The 17,649-nt window shown below is 41.1% G+C and overlaps 2 protein-coding genes across 3 annotated transcripts; both read left to right on the top strand.

Annotated features, from left to right (window-relative positions):
* The first annotated feature begins 8,326 nt into the window (after positions 1-8,326).
* LOC112170968 (uncharacterized mitochondrial protein AtMg00810-like) lies at positions 8,327-9,278 on the top strand. The gene is made up of 2 exons (XM_024308229.1): positions 8,327-8,950; positions 9,090-9,278. Exons 1-2 carry the CDS (start codon positions 8,327-8,329, stop codon positions 9,276-9,278), a joined length of 813 nt encoding a protein of 270 aa, XP_024163997.1.
* A 4,893-nt stretch (positions 9,279-14,171) lies between these two features.
* Positions 14,172-17,332, top strand: LOC112170966 (receptor-like protein 7). Of its 2 annotated transcripts, none has more exons than XM_040507767.1 (2): positions 14,172-14,655; positions 15,853-17,332. In XM_040507767.1, the coding sequence occupies exons 1-2, from the start codon at positions 14,213-14,215 to the stop codon at positions 17,015-17,017; spliced, it is 1,608 nt and encodes a 535-aa protein (XP_040363701.1). In that variant the 5' UTR covers positions 14,172-14,212; the 3' UTR covers positions 17,018-17,332. The 2 variants fall into 2 exon arrangements, with proteins under 2 accessions (XP_040363701.1, XP_040363700.1); XM_040507766.1 differs by having other exon boundaries at positions 14,172-16,229; positions 16,392-17,332.
* The last annotated feature ends 317 nt before the right edge of the window (positions 17,333-17,649 follow it).

Genomic DNA, 17,649 nt, shown 5'->3' with positions numbered 1-17,649 from the left:
CTATTAATCCTCTAATAATAGCTAACTCCTCAAAAACCGCTCCTCACATGCTACTAGCCCCTTTTTTTCCCTAGATTTGGGATCACTAATCTCGATTTACTGACATCAGTTTGACTCTTTGACCATCCATCCAAGGGTGGGGATTTGCCTGAAGTCCCTATAAATAGTTGTATTTTTAGGCAGGGAATGCTCACAACAAATCTTCTGAAATATTCAAGAAATGGCCTTTCAGTCTTTGCTTCTCTTTCTCCTTCTTCACAAATCTTCCCCTCATGAAATGACCTTTAGCCTCTAAATTTTAGGCTTTATGGCGTAATCTTAAGCCTGGGTTAGGCCTTATGGTGTAATCTTAGGCAACCCCGTGTTTTTTACCTTTGAAAGCCTAGATGGAATGTATAGGCTTTCAGGGGAAAAGAAGTACGGGGAGCTCCATTAGTGTGGGATCTCCGGTCATGTGAGATCATTTTTGTTAATATCCCCACTTGGAGCAAATCGGGGAAGGGAGGAAAGCCAAATTGAGGCCAAAGATCCTTCCTCAAACCCCTTCCTTCTGGAGTCGGACTAAACCGAGTCCTCCAGATGAGAAGGGCTTTGGTGGTCGCCCTCTACTCATGCTCTCTCTTCTGAACATTGACAGAACCTTGGAGGGAGAGCATGGATTCACGAAAGTGATGGGTATGAGCCACCTCATGGCCGTTTCCACACTTCATGCTAAGAGAATGGTGGCTGCCAAGGGTGAAGAGGGCGTAGAGTCTCAAGCCAATATTCAATTCCTCTGCACTTTGCCCCTCTCGGAGATAATGGCGCGGCTCAACCAGACGTTGGATTCTGTAGCTGCTTCCAATTTAGGGGGCTTGGAGGCTCCATTTTCTTTTACTAGAGTCTCCCCTTCTCATGGATAATGGCGTGGCTCAACCCGACGTTGGATTCCTCTACCGCTTCATTTGAAGGAGGCGCGGGGGCTCCGTTCCTCTTCTTTTTCCTTCCCTGAAGTCTGCCCCTCCTTGGGATAATGGCGTGGCTCAACCCGACGTTGGATTCCATAGCTGCTTCCACTTGAAGAAAGATTCAGAAGATATCCGAAGATTCATGTTTTGTATTGTAGCCACTTTTGGCTTTGTAATGAATGTACTGCTTTTGGCCACAAAGCCACTTTATGAATACAATAATATTTTCTTATCCTGATATTCAAATATCCGTGAGAAGCTAATAATTGTGTCTTGCAAGGCCCCAAATATAGGCCTCCATAGTTGCATATTGAAAATAATATGAACTTTTAAAATATGCTCCGCGTCAAAAAGAGCCTCACGGCGAGGGTTTTGAGAAAATATTTATATTTTGGATCCACTTGCTGGCCCCAACTCAAAACTCTTGGCTTTATCTTCTTAATGAGTCTTTAAATTCGCATTAATTAGCTATTGAAAACTCCACCGTGAGAAGATAATATTGAAAATGGAACAGTTACCTCCTCGAAAACCGTTCGGTTTCCCCACGCGCCAATAATCCCTTCTTTTCCAAGATTTAGGGCAACTTTAATCAAGATTTACTGACACTTAGTTTGAATCTTCGACTGTCCATCCAAGGGTGGAGAATCGCAGAGAAAACACAAAGCTGTAAAAAATTTCCGGAGCCGCTGACTCGGCTTAGTATAGTGTAGTGTTGCTCCCCTAGTGTTGCTAGGCGTAGTGAAGAAACGATTATGGGCCTTAAAAATAGGCCTTCATGAATGGGCTTCGCGAGTGTAGGAACACTAGAATTGCCCCCCATGTCTTATGCGAAGAATTGTCTATGACTCCTCTGAGTCCCAAACACTGGGAAAGTATTTCTTCAAGTATCGGCCATTGATAGGGTTGTGATGGACATCCCCATCTAAGTCTTTGAGATGAAAAGCTCATTTCTCTAAGATTTTATAAATGAAAAGCTCCAGATATTTCTTCGCTAACCACTTCTCATGTTGCGACTCGATCATAGGCCTCTTTCTCCACTAAGTACAAAGATAACCTGTCGTACAAGGAGTGGAAGGCCTCTAACCCTTCCTCTGGAAGGTCGTAATCCATTAATTATCCATTGCGTGGGGCACAGCATGGCCGGGCCTCGCTAGGTCTTCTTTTGCGAGCGTGAGCCCCCACTGTGCCAACTCAGAAGCCGTCACCCCTGTGGGGCGGCCCTTGTTGTCGATGTTACTGACTTGCAATGGAGTAATTGGCTCAAAATAGTACTTGGCATCTACGTAATTCGCGGAAACAGGGAAAGGGCGAGGGTCTGCTTTAATTATCTCAGCCTTATTTGTCACCCTGTTCCACATGATCAGCTCTTGGTGGAGTGTTGACGGAACACAATAGCTCCGATGAATCCAATCTCTTCCCAGGATGGCACTGTAGGCCACGTAACAATCCGTAACGAAGAACGCATAAATGCCTTCCGCGGGACCCACCTTGATTTTTAGGAACAGTAAACACATCTTGGTTACTGTGCCCGCAAAGTTCTTCAATGTGAGAGAGGTAGACTGGATCTTCTCCTTCTTGATTCCCAAAAGCTGCATGGTCCTTGTAGTAATGACATTCACAGCCGCGCCGGTATCAACCATTATCTTGCTGACCTTAGTCCCATTATTTTCCGCTGTGATATACAAGGGTCGCATGTGTTGCACCATGGCAGGTATGGGTCTTGTGAAGCTCATGAAGAAACCCTTGTTGTTAGCATCTTCAGTCTCAAGGAACACTGCTTCTTTCACCTGCGTTGTTGCCGCTGAAGTGATCTGCAACTACTGTTCTCCAATCGCGTCAGCTTCTACGCATTCCTGCGCAGCGACTGGTAAGGTATACTTAGCAGGGAGCACATAAACCATATTGCAAGAGGTATCCACCATTTCTGTTTCGTCCATGTCATCATCAAGATTGAGCTTGGGTTCATCTGTTGGGATATCGGCGTTGAACCGTTTAACCATGAAAGCAACCAATGATTCCTCTGTGGGGATCACCACCTTGGCTTGTTCGTGCTCCTGTACCATGGGAACCTGGTTCAGTGACTCTAAAATTTGTTTTGCCGCTGGCACTTCCTCTGGGAGAACGACCACCAAGCTTTGAACTTTCTGCACAATTGCGGACCGATTGTCTTTGTCCCCCAGCCTGTCAAAGATGGAAGGCTCGCTATTTCTTCCTTCGCGAGATACTCTCCTCCAAACATTGACTTTACGAGATGGCAGCGGTTCTTGCCTCGCGGGAACTAGGGACTTCTCTTGAGCGCTGCTCTTGGGGGCATGTGGCTTTTGCTCTTTGTGCGATACTTTGGGCTGCTGTTTCTGAACTTGCGGGGAAACGAATCTCTTGGAGTCTAGTGCCTCCAATTGTCTCTGATACTCTTCTGGAGGTTTCAGTTGTTGCGATGGTTTGATCAGTCCTTGATCTAGTGCTTCCAAGGTTCGCTTTGCTTCTCCAAACCTCCGCTGGAGTTTTCTCTTCCTTGAAGAGCTCATCTCCACCGCCTTGCCCTTCTTCTGTGTATACCATCTCCCTTCTTTGATGGAGAACGTCGACACTGGCAGAATGTAAGGTCTAGTTAAAACCCCTTGTCGCTTATCTGTTTGCCCTTCTTCCCTTGCGGTCTTCAACTTTTTGAATAAGTTTGAGTCCCTTGGAGAAGGAGTTTCTAAACCACTGTGTACTCTTGGGCTGCATGGTTGGAAGTTTCTAGAGGATGATACTAACCGAATTGGCGGCAGAGATCCAAAGCGGACAGTCTGGGATGTTTCCTCATGCAGGGCTTGAGTGTTACATTCTTCCTTGCACCGTGAGCATAAGACGATGGGTAAACGAGTTTTGGATTCCCGCTTCACGACTTTGTCTCCAACCCTTTTCAAATCCTTAGCCGCGTGGTCTGGACTTTGATTCAGCTGATCTTTTTCACCCCATGCCACGTCCACCATGTTGATGCCGATATCTGGGAAGGGATCTAGGTCCACCAACGCTGCTGCTGTTGTCGGCGCCTCTACTTGCAAACTACCATTATTTAACCAGATTTGGATCTGATCCTTCAGCTTAACACAATCGGCTGTATTATGATTCCACATATTATGGAGTTTGCAGTATTTCTTCCCCCTTAGCTGCTCTGGTTTGGGAAATGGGCCGAAGTCGGTTTTCACCATCTTTGTGGCGATCATTTCATCCAAGATTTCATGCACTTTGTTCGCGTCGTAAGTATAACTTGCGAACTCTGGTTTGGTGAAAACCACCGACTTGAGCTTCACCGGCTCTTTGCACAGCTTCAGTTGCTTTAGCGTTGAAGCCTTTTTTCCGGTGAGTTCCAGCACAGCTATCTCGTCTTCATCAGACTCGTTAGCCTCTGTTGTATTAGATTCCTCACTCTTGTAGTAAGGATCAAAGGGACTGGATTGATGGCTGAGCGCAGCCACTATTCGACATTTCCCTGGGATGTATGTCCCCTTCAAGGCGTTTTTCATAGCGTCCATCTCCCTGAGAAAGTGCTCGAAACTTCCTACTTCTGTGATCAGTTCCCCCATGGAATTGAACATACTTCCATGCTGTTTTTTGCGTTGGCGGGGCTCTAAGCCTTTGATTGCCAACTTCACCAGTTCTATCTCCGGCAGAATCACGTTCAACTTTCCTTTCTTGATCTGAAAGCGCTGTAGGTACATGACAGCGGATTCAGTTGGCTGCTAAGCCATCTGAGTGAGTGAAGCCAGATCTACTTCCGGCTCGATAGTCCCGAAGGTTTCCTTGAACAGCTTCTCCATTGCGAGCCAACTCGCAACTGGTCCCGGTTGCAGCTTTGTGAACCAGGTGAAGGCAGACCCCGATAAAGAAGTAGCGAAGATGTTACACTTCAGATTGTCGTCGTTCTGGTACTGGCCACACTGTACTTGAAACCTAACCAAATGGGCCGCAGCATTTTCGACTTCCTCTCCCAAGAAAGTAGAGAACGTAATGTTCTTATATCCCCTAGGATAAGGTGTCTGTGTAATATGTAGTGGGAAGGGCCCCTGGTAGGCCTCCTCTAGGTTAGGCCTCTGGCTCGCGGCCCTGATCATTGCTTCTACCTCCTCTCTCCTTACATATCTTGGATCAGGAGGAGGTGGGTGAACCACTGTATCATCAACTGGCCAGATCAGCGGTGGCACCTGTGAAGCCTGATTAACCAAAGATACGCCACCTCCATGGGTCATTTTGTGTCGGGTTGACGTCTGTGACGTAAAACCCACTACTGGCTGACCCTTTGTGGCTGTGGTGACCTTCGCTGGACTTTCAACCTGGTCGATACCACAATGGCTTGCTGGAGGTTGATCGTGGTGCACGTATTCAACTCCGTTGATGTCGTATTGGGGAAACAGGCTATGATATGAAAGGGCCCCTTCATTGATTTTCAATGTCCTGGCCCCTTGCATGACTGATGACGCTGCGTTGTTCTTCCCGCCCGTTGCCAGAGTAGTCTCTTTACCTCTGACTGACGTGGCAGTAGCTGATGTGGTCGTACTGCCGCCGCTTGCTTTTTCTCGAGCATTTGGCGGTATGTACTTGCCAGATATGGGGGACTGACCTAGAGAGCCCAGAATGGCGCTAGGATCTCCCAGTGTTTTATGTAGAACCTCTCTGGCCTGATCGAGGTCAGCCTTCTGCATGGCCACCTGGGTCGCGACGTTGGATCCTTCTTTGCGAATCGTCGCGACTTCTGAAGCGATGTGTTTGCTTGCGACCAACAGCTCTTCCTGGTTCTTCTGCATTTTTTGGTTCATGTGTTCATGCCATCCAATTGACCTTGTGTTTGTTATGCCCCTAGCTCAAGCCTCTTGACTGAGATCGTGTACTCATCAAGCCGTTGACGGTCCTCCGCAACGGCTTTTTCCATCTTCTCATGGTATGCAGCAGAATTCTGTTGAAGGATATTAAGCCGCTCTTCTATGGTGGCATTTTCTGGAACGAAAATAGGCACAAAGTCAATAATTGTAACTGCGCTCGCGGCTACCTGGGTGATGCTAGACGTATCGCCAGCCTGATTAGGCTGGGCGGCGGGAACTTTCTCACCTTGAGTAGTAGGATGTTGATTTCCTCCTTGTTCAGTTGACATCTCTGTCGATGGAGGGTGGGGAGAAAATCTTTGGATTACTTGTTCTTCGGAAAGACCACGACAGTCTGCACGCGAGTGCGGTCTGTAACTGGAGGTCTTATGTTTCGGGCAGTTAATGTAAACCTTTTGATAAGGGTTTGTGCTTGACTTCCCAATGGCTTCTGGAAGTCTGAATTGAAAGTAGCTGAATTCAATAAGACACTGTGAATCAAGGTTTAGACGTGCGGCCCAAGTATAGTCGCCTAGAGGCAAACTTTCTTTCAAATCCTTTGGGCAACCTTACTGAAATGGCCAGGTGGGGGAGGGCGAACAAAAGAGGCAGAATCCATTTTGGCATGAACTACTCCCACATAGTGGTTTAGGCCCATTTGTACGCACTTCTGGATTCAATAACCTGTTATGAACGTTGTCCCCTTTCTAGACACCATTTCACATAGGCTATACTTACTAAGATGAGAAAGATCATAAGTGTGAAGACAGTTCAACAAGTGTTAATAAAAACCGCCCTTAACCTTAAGGGACCTGAACTAGGCACCAATAAGGAGTTTAGGTCAATATTAACAAAAGAGACATCACCTATTCCGTTATGATTCACAACCCCTTACTAACCTCAACTTCTTAATAGTGGTGTAATTTACAGCTCACAGTATGTCCCACTGGGCGTGCCAAAATGTTTGGCTCTAGTTTTCCTTGAGCTGGTCAACAGTCTCTTTTCTTGCGCGGGGGTGCCAGCACCGTTCGGGTGCGGTCGTCGGGGGTGTCCCTTGACCTGACTTCTTTCAAGCGATTGTGGATGAGGAGAGCACCAACCTCATCGTGGGATTCTTTGTGCCTCATGGCGAGGACTGTTGCTGAGCTTCTTCAAAATCACAATCGATACTCGATATTGTAGATCGAGCAGAGCGAGAACTACTAGGAAGTGAGGAGAACTTGCTAAAGCGTGACTTTAGCTTGGATGGAAGGTTTGGTGGCACTAATAGTCGGTTCTTGAGGAGACTAGGACTGGAGTGTGACTATCGGTAAGAGAAGGAGAAGGTTGCTCTAGAGAGGCTTGGATAATCTTAGAGATTGTTGTTGTGAATTGTGTGTTGAAGTGTTTCATTGTAACCTCTATTTATAGGCTACCATGCCAAAGTGTTTATTCTTAAACAAATGATAGTAGAGATAAGGAATGATGAGTTTTGGAGATAAGGAAGCATAATTGGAGATAAAGAATGATGAATTTCGGAGATAAGGAGATAAGGAAGCACAATTGGAGATAAGGAATGATGAATTTTGGAGATAAGGAAGCACTTTCGACTCCTTTATTCCTTCAATTATATCTCCATCAAGAATTCATATTTTAACCGTGACTTCTTCATAACAAATGTTCCACTATGAGTGTAAATCATCCTAGTAAAATTTCAGAGCTTTTGGTATAGTGGTTGGGCCGGAAACGTTGCTGGACCTCTTACAGGTCCAGTTTTCCAGTTTTTCTTCTGCAGAAAATTGGACTGATTGTTTGAAGGCCTTCCACTCAAAAATAGCTCTGGCACTCTTCATAAGAAATGATCCTTGGGCTTTCTAAATTTAATCTAGAAAGTTTGAGCTCATTTGGATTTCTTTTGGTTAGTCTGCGCCCCTCCTTCCTTGTTTAGCTTGGTTTCTCCTAGCCGAAGTAGGAAAATGTGCTAAAGTTGACTTTTCATGCTTCCATGCTTCCATAGTTCCATAGTAGGCTTTACCTAGCCTCTAAATATATATTTCGAACTTGTCGACAATATATAGCTTGAGCCACTGACATTGGCTCAATTTCTCCAAGACGTGCCTTGTCAGGCAAAAATGCTCATTTTGGGTCCAAACAGCTCCAGTTGCGTGGCTTGACACAATCAGATTGGTTATCTCAGTTGCAGCTCAGAATTCGTGGCCTATTTATCAACTTGATGTCAAGTCAGCATTTTTACATGGTGAGTTGCAAGAAGATGTTTATGTTGAGCAGCCTTTGGGATATGTGCAGCAAGGGAATGAAGAGAAGGTGTACAAGTTGAAGAAGGCACTATATGGACTAAAACAAGCACCCTGAGCTTGGTATAGTCGTATAGAGTCTTATTTTACAAGAGAAGGCTTCGGAAAGTGTTCGTATGAGCATACTCTTTTTATAAAGTCTGAAGCTGCTGGGAAGTTCCTAATTGTCTGGTTGTGTGTAGATGATCTCATCTACACAGGGAATGATGAATATTTATTTAAGAGCTTCAAGCATTCAATGATGGCTGAGTTTGAAATGACTGACCTGGGACTCTTGCATTATTTTCTTGGCATTGAAGTGGTGCAATCTGCAACAGGTATTTTCATTATGCAAAAGAAATATGCTGTGGAGATTTTAGACAGATTTGAGATGAAGACTTGCAATTCAGTTGGAACACCAATTGAACCAGGATTGAAGCTGACTAAGGATCCTAAGGGTAAAAAGGTTGACATCACTTTGTTTAAACAGATTGTTGGAAGCTTGATGTATCTTACAGCAACAAGGACATATATTATGTATGCAGTAAGTCTTATTAGCAGGTATATGGAGCATCCAACTGAGCATCATCTTTCTGCTGCAAAAAGAGTGTTACGCTACTTGAAAGGTACAATTGATTTTGGTATCTTTTATAAGAAGGGAGAAATGTCAGAACTTGTTGGGTTTACTGATAGTGACTATGCTGGAGATTTGGATGACCGAAGAAGCACTTCTGGCTATGTGTTCATGTTGAGTGATGGGGCTGTTTCATGGTCTTCAAAGAAGCAACAGATAGTGACTTTGTCAAGTACTGAAGCTGAATTTGTTGCTGCAGCAGGTTGTGCTTGCCAAGCTATATGCTATTTGGCTGCAAAGGTTGATTATCAAGTTTGGTTTTGTTCAAGAGGAACCAACTTCAGTGTTCTGTGACGACGTTTCTGCAATTAAGTTGTCAAAGAATCCTGTTTTACATGGGAGGAGCAAACATATAGATGTCAGATTTCACTTTTTGCGTGATTTGTGTAAGGATGGTATTGTTGATATGACTTTTTGTAGTAGTGAAGTCCAACTTGCAGACATTTTTACAAAGCCACTTAAGCCTGTTGTCTATGTGAAGCTACGAGAGTTACTTGGAGTATGCTCAAGGAAGGATGTTGATTTTGATGGAAAAGAACTCAGCTGCTGGAGTTTTCTGTGCTATAAACTGATGTCTTAGGGACATTCAGTTTAAGGGAGGGTATTAAACTTTATGTTTTTGAATAAGATAGTTGGGTACGTGGGGTATCCTAATTCCTAGGAAGTCATTTTGTTTACCAAGTCTTTAGGAGTCCAAGTCTTTAGGACTGAAGTTGAGTAGGAGTGTTATTTTGGTTTACTTCCTTAATTTGTGAAAATTAACACATCACTCTTTCATCAATTTTTTATTTTTAGTCTAAACCACGGTTAACTCTATTGTTAACTATCATTAACTCCAGCAAAAAAAAAAAAAAAAAAAAGGGTTATACTCCTTCACATACTGTCTTTCTTCCATGCGTAGTCCCAACCCCAAATTCACTTCTTGCTGTATTGATGTTTCTCTGTGTTTCCACGAAAACTTGCCCATGATTACAAGAAGGCATAGATACAATCAGGTTCTCTTCTCATTAATTCCATGGCTAATGAAAGTTACATGGGGATGATCATATATATCTAGTTTCAATTTTAGATGGGCTAGAACCCGGGGAGGATAAGAATTTGATACGTTTGTTAGTTGAAGTAATACAAGAATTTATGTCCAAAAGTTGGAGGAGCTCATTGAGAGAATCAACAAAGGCCGGGGAAGGAGAAAAAATCAGTTGGCTAATTGTTGATGAGAGTTGTAGGTGGGCACTGGAAGTGGCAAGAAAAATGAAGATTGCAATGGTGGTTAATTGGCTTTTGTGTTGAAATTGTGTATCCCAGAGTTGATTCATGAAGGAATCGTTGACAATAAGGATAAGTTATTCCCTATATGACTAATAAATTTTTACCAAACTCGATTCTTAATTTAGGATTGATCAAATTCACTCTTTAAACTATAAAATGAAGAAGGTATCCTTGCACGTTAAAGAAACTTGATGCAGGGTAGAAATATTGACGAGAAATCCCAGACTTATTTTTTTTAGTTAACGGCAAGTTAACCGTCGTTTAAACTAAAATAAAAAAATTAATGAAAGAGTGATGTGTCAATTTTCATGACTCTTAGATTAGACAAAGAGTCCAGATTTTATGAAATTGAAGTAAATTCACAGGCTTCTCACTTTAGAGGAGCCGGATCTGGGGAAAACAGTTTTGAAACTCAAGAATCGTAATTCTAGTACCTATGGTCTAGTGGCATAAGTTTTTTATTCAGAAGTGAAAAGCCGTGAGTTCGATTGATGGAAAGTTAGTTGTTATAATTCTAAGTCTTTTATTTTTTTGAAAGGGATTCTAAGTCTTTTATAGTTCTACCCATTATTTTGACATCTGCCCTGCCATCCTTCTTATGGGTTAGCCTTTCCAATATATCACATTCCCTAGAGCAAATTCACCAGTTGAGGTCACTAGGTCAATACTATTCATTGTTTTTTGACTTTCATTTCCACCATCTAGGTCACTGGGTCAGATACTGTTTACAAATACCTAAAAATTGCTTTTCATTCTCACAACATTTATGAAAACAGTTTACCAAACACTCAACTACTTATTCTCATAAAAATTTCAAAAGTGCTTCCTCTCACAGCAAAACCAAAAGTGTTTCTTCTCACATCACACCAATCTCAAACTAAGCCGAAGTCATAGAAAAAGAAAAGGCAGCATTATTGAATGAATGAAACTGCTTTAACCTTTTTGACGAAGACGGTGGTCTTTTGGAGTTGACCTCCGGTGGTTGGGTTTGCCGTATAGATACGGTCGAAGCCGACTTCAATGGTCTTGTAAACTAGGCACGTGGCCCAAAAAAAAAAAAAAAACATCCATGAAAATAACGTTTGATGCTAGCACTCGCTATCATGGTATCACCACTATGGCACTATCTAAAATATAATGTACTAACCTTTTCTTTTGGCACAATTGATAAAATTTTTTTTTTTTTTTCCATTATTGAGATCATCCATTCAGTGAAGACATGTTTGACAAAGATCAAATTCATTATTTTCCCTAGGATTAGCATATAATTATTGTAAATCGCAAATAATTGAAACAATTGGACACATAAATTCCGTTGTAATCTCTTCATAGTGGCTAGTACTTCTTGTTTCTTTTTAGAGCTGTACTGTTTATTGTCAGTGAAAATAGTAGGATGAACGTGTTTTTGGGTATCAGGGATTGATAGATACGTTGCAATCTCTACTGGGCAGATAACCGAAATTCACACAGAAAACAAAAATTTGGTTACGCAGTGAAAACCTCAATTTGAGATTAAAAACACTGCAGGGCTCTTACTTTTGAGAACCCAAAAGAAGAAATCAATACACTAATGATGAAGAATAAGTTTCTTTACAAACACACATAGCACTACTCTAGGCTACAATCACTAGACTAACTGGTGAGGTGTTTGTCTTGAACCTTGACTACGTTCTTGATCACTCGAACGATCTTCACCAATGGCTCTTCTTGCATCAACGACTTTTCAACTGATCTCGAGAGAACCAATGCATATGAGTGAATGAACAATTAGACACTTGGACACGGAACAAATGTTTCATGAACTCGTATGAGACTCTTTCTAAGCAAGCAAGATGCACAATAATTCTTGCGTCAAAGTCGTGTCCAAATGAATGCTCCTTTTCTGAATATATGGAGGAGAAAACAAATCCTCAACAATCAAGACTTTACCCTAATTAGACTCCTAATAGGAATGGTTTTTTATTAAAATAAACATATCTTAAATCAATTAGGACTTCAATGGTATGATTTTAACAGTTGAAAAATACCTTTGTAAAATAATATTTAAAAACCAAAAGATAATTTCCGAAAACAAACTCCCTAAAACGTAGGACTGACTCGGGGATTGCAATACAGGTTGCAATCCCAGTGCATATGCTGACTCAAGAGATGCAATTACCTTTAGGGTTTCTCCGAGACCAATTTGTAGGCTTCTTCAATGCTTTGTATGAGAATGCCAACACAACATGTACAAACCTTGTACCTGCAGATAGATACAGATTTCATTAACTTATTGTCCTATGAGTCTTGGCACAGCTACAATAACAAAAAGGATCCAATGGTTCGTATGCCAGTTGGCAAATTGCCAATGTTCTTATTGTTGTTTCTTCAAAGCTGGAAGTATCCAAAGGGTGAAAAAAGAGAATCTTTTTTTTTTTTTAAATGACAAAAGAGAATCCTCTGGTGTTGACAGTAATACAAAGCAGGTTGTAGTCTTACTCGTTTGTTGTTTCACTTGACATGCGTTATACGTTGTTTATTTAAGGGGTGAAGTCCACGCCTGCAATGGACATATATGTATAAAAAAAAAAAATGGAGTGAATAATACTCGTCATTTTACAATCTACACTCTATCTTTCGTTTTTCAGTAACTTTAATTTTATTATATTTTTGTAAGAATTTCAACAAAAAGAGAAAAAAAAAAGTGTGAATTAGAAAATAGAGTATAAATTTCTTTATCCAAAAAAGTTTAGGTGATTTGCAAATGGGGTGGCTTTTCAATTTCACTATATATTTTGTAATTTTGTTTTTTAGCAACTTTAATTTTATCTTTTCATAAGAATTTCAACCAAAAAAAAAACATTGTGTGGATTGGAAAATATAGAGTAAATTTTATTCTCTAAACAAATTTAGGTGATTTGCAAATGTGGGTGGGGTGGTTTTTCAATTTCACTGCTCTTCATTTTTTTAAGATCATCGATATCTTAACTTTAGGGTTCTTCTGTTAAAAAAAAAAGAAAAAAGAAAAAGTTCAGTGCTCAATTCTTGCATTAGATTATGAATAAGGTTGTACATATAATCTTAGCTGATATCCTATATAGATTCCCAATTGCACCCACGATTTAAAGTAGAATCAGTCCAATGAGAGAAGTTAGGCGTGCTAATTGTTATTTTCTTCGTCAAAAAGAAAATGTAGCGGAAATATCTTAGTATAAGTAATTGATGAACCTTCTTCAAGGGTTGTAGCGTCCAAAGAGTGACAAGAGAGAAAATGTTTGGTCATATCTAATCTATTGAATGGCCCTTAATTCGTCACCAGAAGATAGTTGGATGGAAGCGATGGCAAGAAGCATCGCATTGATCACTATAAGACTATCTTCTTTCTGTAAAGCTGGGGACATGTAGCTGATATGGAAACTGGAAAGAGCCGGTAATGCCTGTTTTTGTTGGTCATTCAATAATTTCAATTCATGGTCATGTGCAACTCCTTACAAAGCACGTCAATGGTTTGAGCCCCCTAACAGTACCTACTAGATATTTGGCCCTTATGGTCATTTCACTTCGGTCTATTATCACACTTCTCCGTTGGCCCCCAAACATTGAAATAACCTCTTGACCCAAACTTCTCTAGGTTGAATTATAGATCTTTACTTTTGGAGGAGGTAAATAACCAAAAACTGCACAGTATTAGCAACTATAATCAACTGTGATTGTGCCTTATTAGCAATTGTAACCGCCCGTTATTCACAACTTGCACAAAAACTCATCTCCTAGCTACCAGCTGCAGCAAGTTACTTCTATGCTCTTGCTTCCATGGGGACTCACCGTTAAGTGGGTTGTAGCTGGGTAAATCCACTGCCATTTGTTTGTTCAAGGGCGTGCAACGCTTGCCTAGTTTACAAGACCATTGAAGTCGTCTTCGAGGGTATCTATCACGGCAATTCGGCAAACCCAACCATGCACCCGGAGGCGACTCAACTCCAAAAGACCCCAGTCTTCGTCAAAAAGGTTAAAGTTTCATTCAATCTATCAGAATTTTCCCAGTCAATGATGCCGTCTTTCCTCTTTCCATGACTTCAATTACTACATAGAAGAAAAAAACGTTAAGGCATTTTTCACACGGCGGACTTATGCACGTACTTGTTCTTAAACAGTAGTAGATGCAACTAGTTTAAATCAATAATTTGCAGCAGGACAGTTCTATAAATAGCTCCTTTCATTTTCTCCGAATGCAAACCAGATAAATCATCAAACTAAACATAGACTATGGGGTTATCATCTCTATGTTTAGCATTTGCGTCCATTTTTATCCTTTCAAAACTTGTGTTGATCTATCTTGCGGCAGCCGATTCTTTGCAGTCATATATTCCTACTTGCCATGATGCCGAGAACGCTGCCTTGCTACAATTCAAGCAAAGCTTTGTCATTAACATTTCTGCTTCACAGTATCATGGTGCTTATCCAAAAACTTCTTCATGGAAATCAGCAGGGAATCAAAACAACAGTTGTTGCTCATGGGATGGAGTCGAGTGTGATGAGAATACAGGTCATGTGATTGGTCTTGATCTTAGTAGCAGTCGTCTCTATGGCTCTTTCAGCTCCAACAACACCTTATTCAGTCTTGTTCATCTTCAGAGTCTGAACCTTGCTGATAATAACTTCATTTACTCTCAAATTCCTATCAGCATTAGGAACTTTCCAAAGCTCAGGTATCTCAATCTCTCTCGCGCTTACTTTTCTGGTCGAGTCCCATCTCAAGTTTCACAATTGACCAAGTTGTCATACCTTGATCTATCTAGCACTGATGGTGATATGTCTGGAAATGGTGGGATGTTTGAAAATGGTGGGATGTTCTCCAACAATGAATTGTTGGGAAACCTAGCTCAAAACTTAACCGGCTTAGAAAAACTTCATCTTTCTTGGATTAGAATATCATCCACAGTACCCAACACCTTGGCAAATTTGTCAAATTTGGCCTCCCTCCTCCTTAATGGTTGTGACCTGTTTGGCAAATTCCCAACAGGAATTTTTAAATTACAAAATTTGAAAGTTCTTATTGCAAGCTCCAACTCTCTCGCGGGTCAATTAGACTTTCCAAATAACAAATTTATAGGCCAAATTCCTGCTTCATTTGCAAATCTTACCAAACTCACATATTTGTCACTTTCAGATAATAATATTAGTGGCACAATCCCATGTTCTTTTGGAAATCTTACCCAGCTCACAACACTCCATCTTCGTTCAAATCACTTGTCTGGTCCAATCCCATCTAGTCTGGGTAATCTTGGCAAACTTACTGATCTAGATCTTAGTTTCAATAAATTTCGGAGAGAAATTCCTGAGTCATTATCCAGTGTAGCAAGTCTCAAGAGACTTAATCTAGCTGGTAATAATCTGAGCGGTACAGTGGAGTTCCTCAAATTTCTTAAACTACCAAATCTAAAATTGGTAGATCTATCCGATAACAACTTGGATTTGATCACTGAAACCAGAACTATGAATGCATCCAGCATTTCAAGGTTAGAGTATTTACGATTGGGTTCATGCAACATAAGAGAGTTCCCAAATTTCCTGAGATATCAAGATACATTAATCTACTTAAACCTTTCTTGGAACGGAATCCATGGCCCAGTACCGAAATGGATGTGGAACATAAGCAGAGAGTCTTTGGAGTACATGGACATTTCTCATAACCTCCTTTCAGGCTTCGACCAACCTCCGGCTGTCCTTCCCTGGGTTTTATTGCTGGGGCTAGATCTTTCGTTCAACAACCTTAATGGGCCATTGTTGGTAGCTTCACAACACACATTATTCTATGACATTTCAAACAACAATCTAACTGGAGAAATTTCGCCATTGATTTGCAATATGAATTTTCTTCGTTCCCTTGATTTGTCAAATAATAGGTTGAGTGGCATGCTTCCGCATTGTTTCAACAACTTCACTTATCTTGAAGGTTTAAGCGTTGGAAACAACCTTTTTCATGGAACTCTTCCTCAAGTATGCACCACCAACCGAAGCAGTTTGAAAATGATGGATGCTAGTCGTAACCAATTACTGGGGAAACTACCGAGGTCATTGGCGAATTGTTTGACACTCGAGTCTCTTGTTCTATCAAGCAACAAGTTCGATGATGTTTTCCCCACTTGGTTGGGAATTCTACCAGAGCTAAAAGTTTTGGCAATGAAGAATAGTGGGTTCCACGGTGCTATTCGGAGACCTCCGAGCAATCATGGTTTCCCCGATTTGCGCATCCTTGATCTGTCTCAGAATAATTTTACCGGTCAGTTTCCTTCTGAATTCATTTTCTCTGGAATTTCTATGGGACGAGGTATTAATAGCAAGTCGGCGTATATGAGTGCAAATAATTTTTATGTGATTAGTTCACGAGCAAATGAATATGGTGAAAGGTATGACATGACTTTCCACAAATTTGTGTACTCAGTCACGTTGATAAATAAAGGTTTAGAGAGATACTTCCCAAAGATTTATGAAGACTTTATGGCCATTGATCTATCGAGCAACAGATTTGAAGGCAGGATTCCAGAACTTATTGGGAACCTAAAGGGACTACGCTCGCTTAATGTTTCCAATAACATGCTAACTGGTCGCATCCCACCATCCTTGGGAAACTTAAAAAATCTTGAAGCTTTGGACCTTTCACAGAACAAGTTGTCAGGTGAGATCCCTCAAGTACTGTTGCAGCTTTCATTCCTCGAACAATTCAATGTCTCGCACAACAATCTCACAGGTCGTATACTCCATGGAAACCAGTTTAGTACCTTTGAAAACACTTCATATGAGGGAAACCCTGGTCTGTGTGGAGATCCATTGCCAAAGAAATGTGCACGTCCTGAAGGGAATAAACTTCCACCTTCAACAGCCGAAGAAAATGGCTCGAGCACTGGAGTTGAATTAGAGTGGAAATTTGCTGCGGCGGGGTTAGTCAGTGGCTTGGTGGTGGGAGTGGTTCTTGCAGATTTTGTGATCACCAGGTGGAGTGACCGGTTCATTGAGATAGTTGCGTTACTGATCAGACTATTGAGAAGGATGAGAGGGCCCAGAAGTTGAGTGATCGATCAGACTATATGTTGCTCTTTGTTGTTCGTTATTTACGTGTATTAGACTTGTGCATTCCTGGTGTATTTTGTTTTACATTCAATAAAATTTTAGGGTAAGACGTTGATCTAGTCCTATTCCCGTTCCAAAGAAGAAAAAAAAAAATTACTTTATGCATGCTACGGGAGGAGTTGTAATATTAAGCACGTATGAATAACTTTGGAAGTTTTCTTGGAGGCTTGCCATTCATCTTTTTAACTTTATTTATAGTATCCAACATCATAATATCAAACGCTATCAATTTTCCCAAATGTTCAAATAATAAGCTGATAATACGCCGACTCGCTATTTGAACATTTGGGAAAATTTATAGCATTAGATGTATGTTATATATAGGGTCAGGATCAATGAACACTATTTGACACAATTTTTTTACACGTTATGTTAACCCTTAGATATTAACACATTCAGTGGTCAAGATTAGTTATGGAAAATGACATGGTATTAAATTTCCTCCCAACAAAAATATAAAATTTGTTAAAAATTCTTTTCTTGTTTTAGGAAATCAGAAATAGAGAGATAATCGTTGTGTATTCTCATTGATAATAGGGGTCTCTTTATATAGAGGATTACAATGCATAGAG

The sequence above is a fragment of the Rosa chinensis genome, chromosome 6 (genome assembly GCF_002994745.2).
Source record: "Rosa chinensis cultivar Old Blush chromosome 6, RchiOBHm-V2, whole genome shotgun sequence".
In the NCBI taxonomy this organism is placed as follows: domain Eukaryota; kingdom Viridiplantae; phylum Streptophyta; class Magnoliopsida; order Rosales; family Rosaceae; genus Rosa; species Rosa chinensis.
The sequence above is the reverse complement of the archived record's forward strand: the minus strand, read 5'-3'. Positions and strand labels throughout refer to the sequence as shown.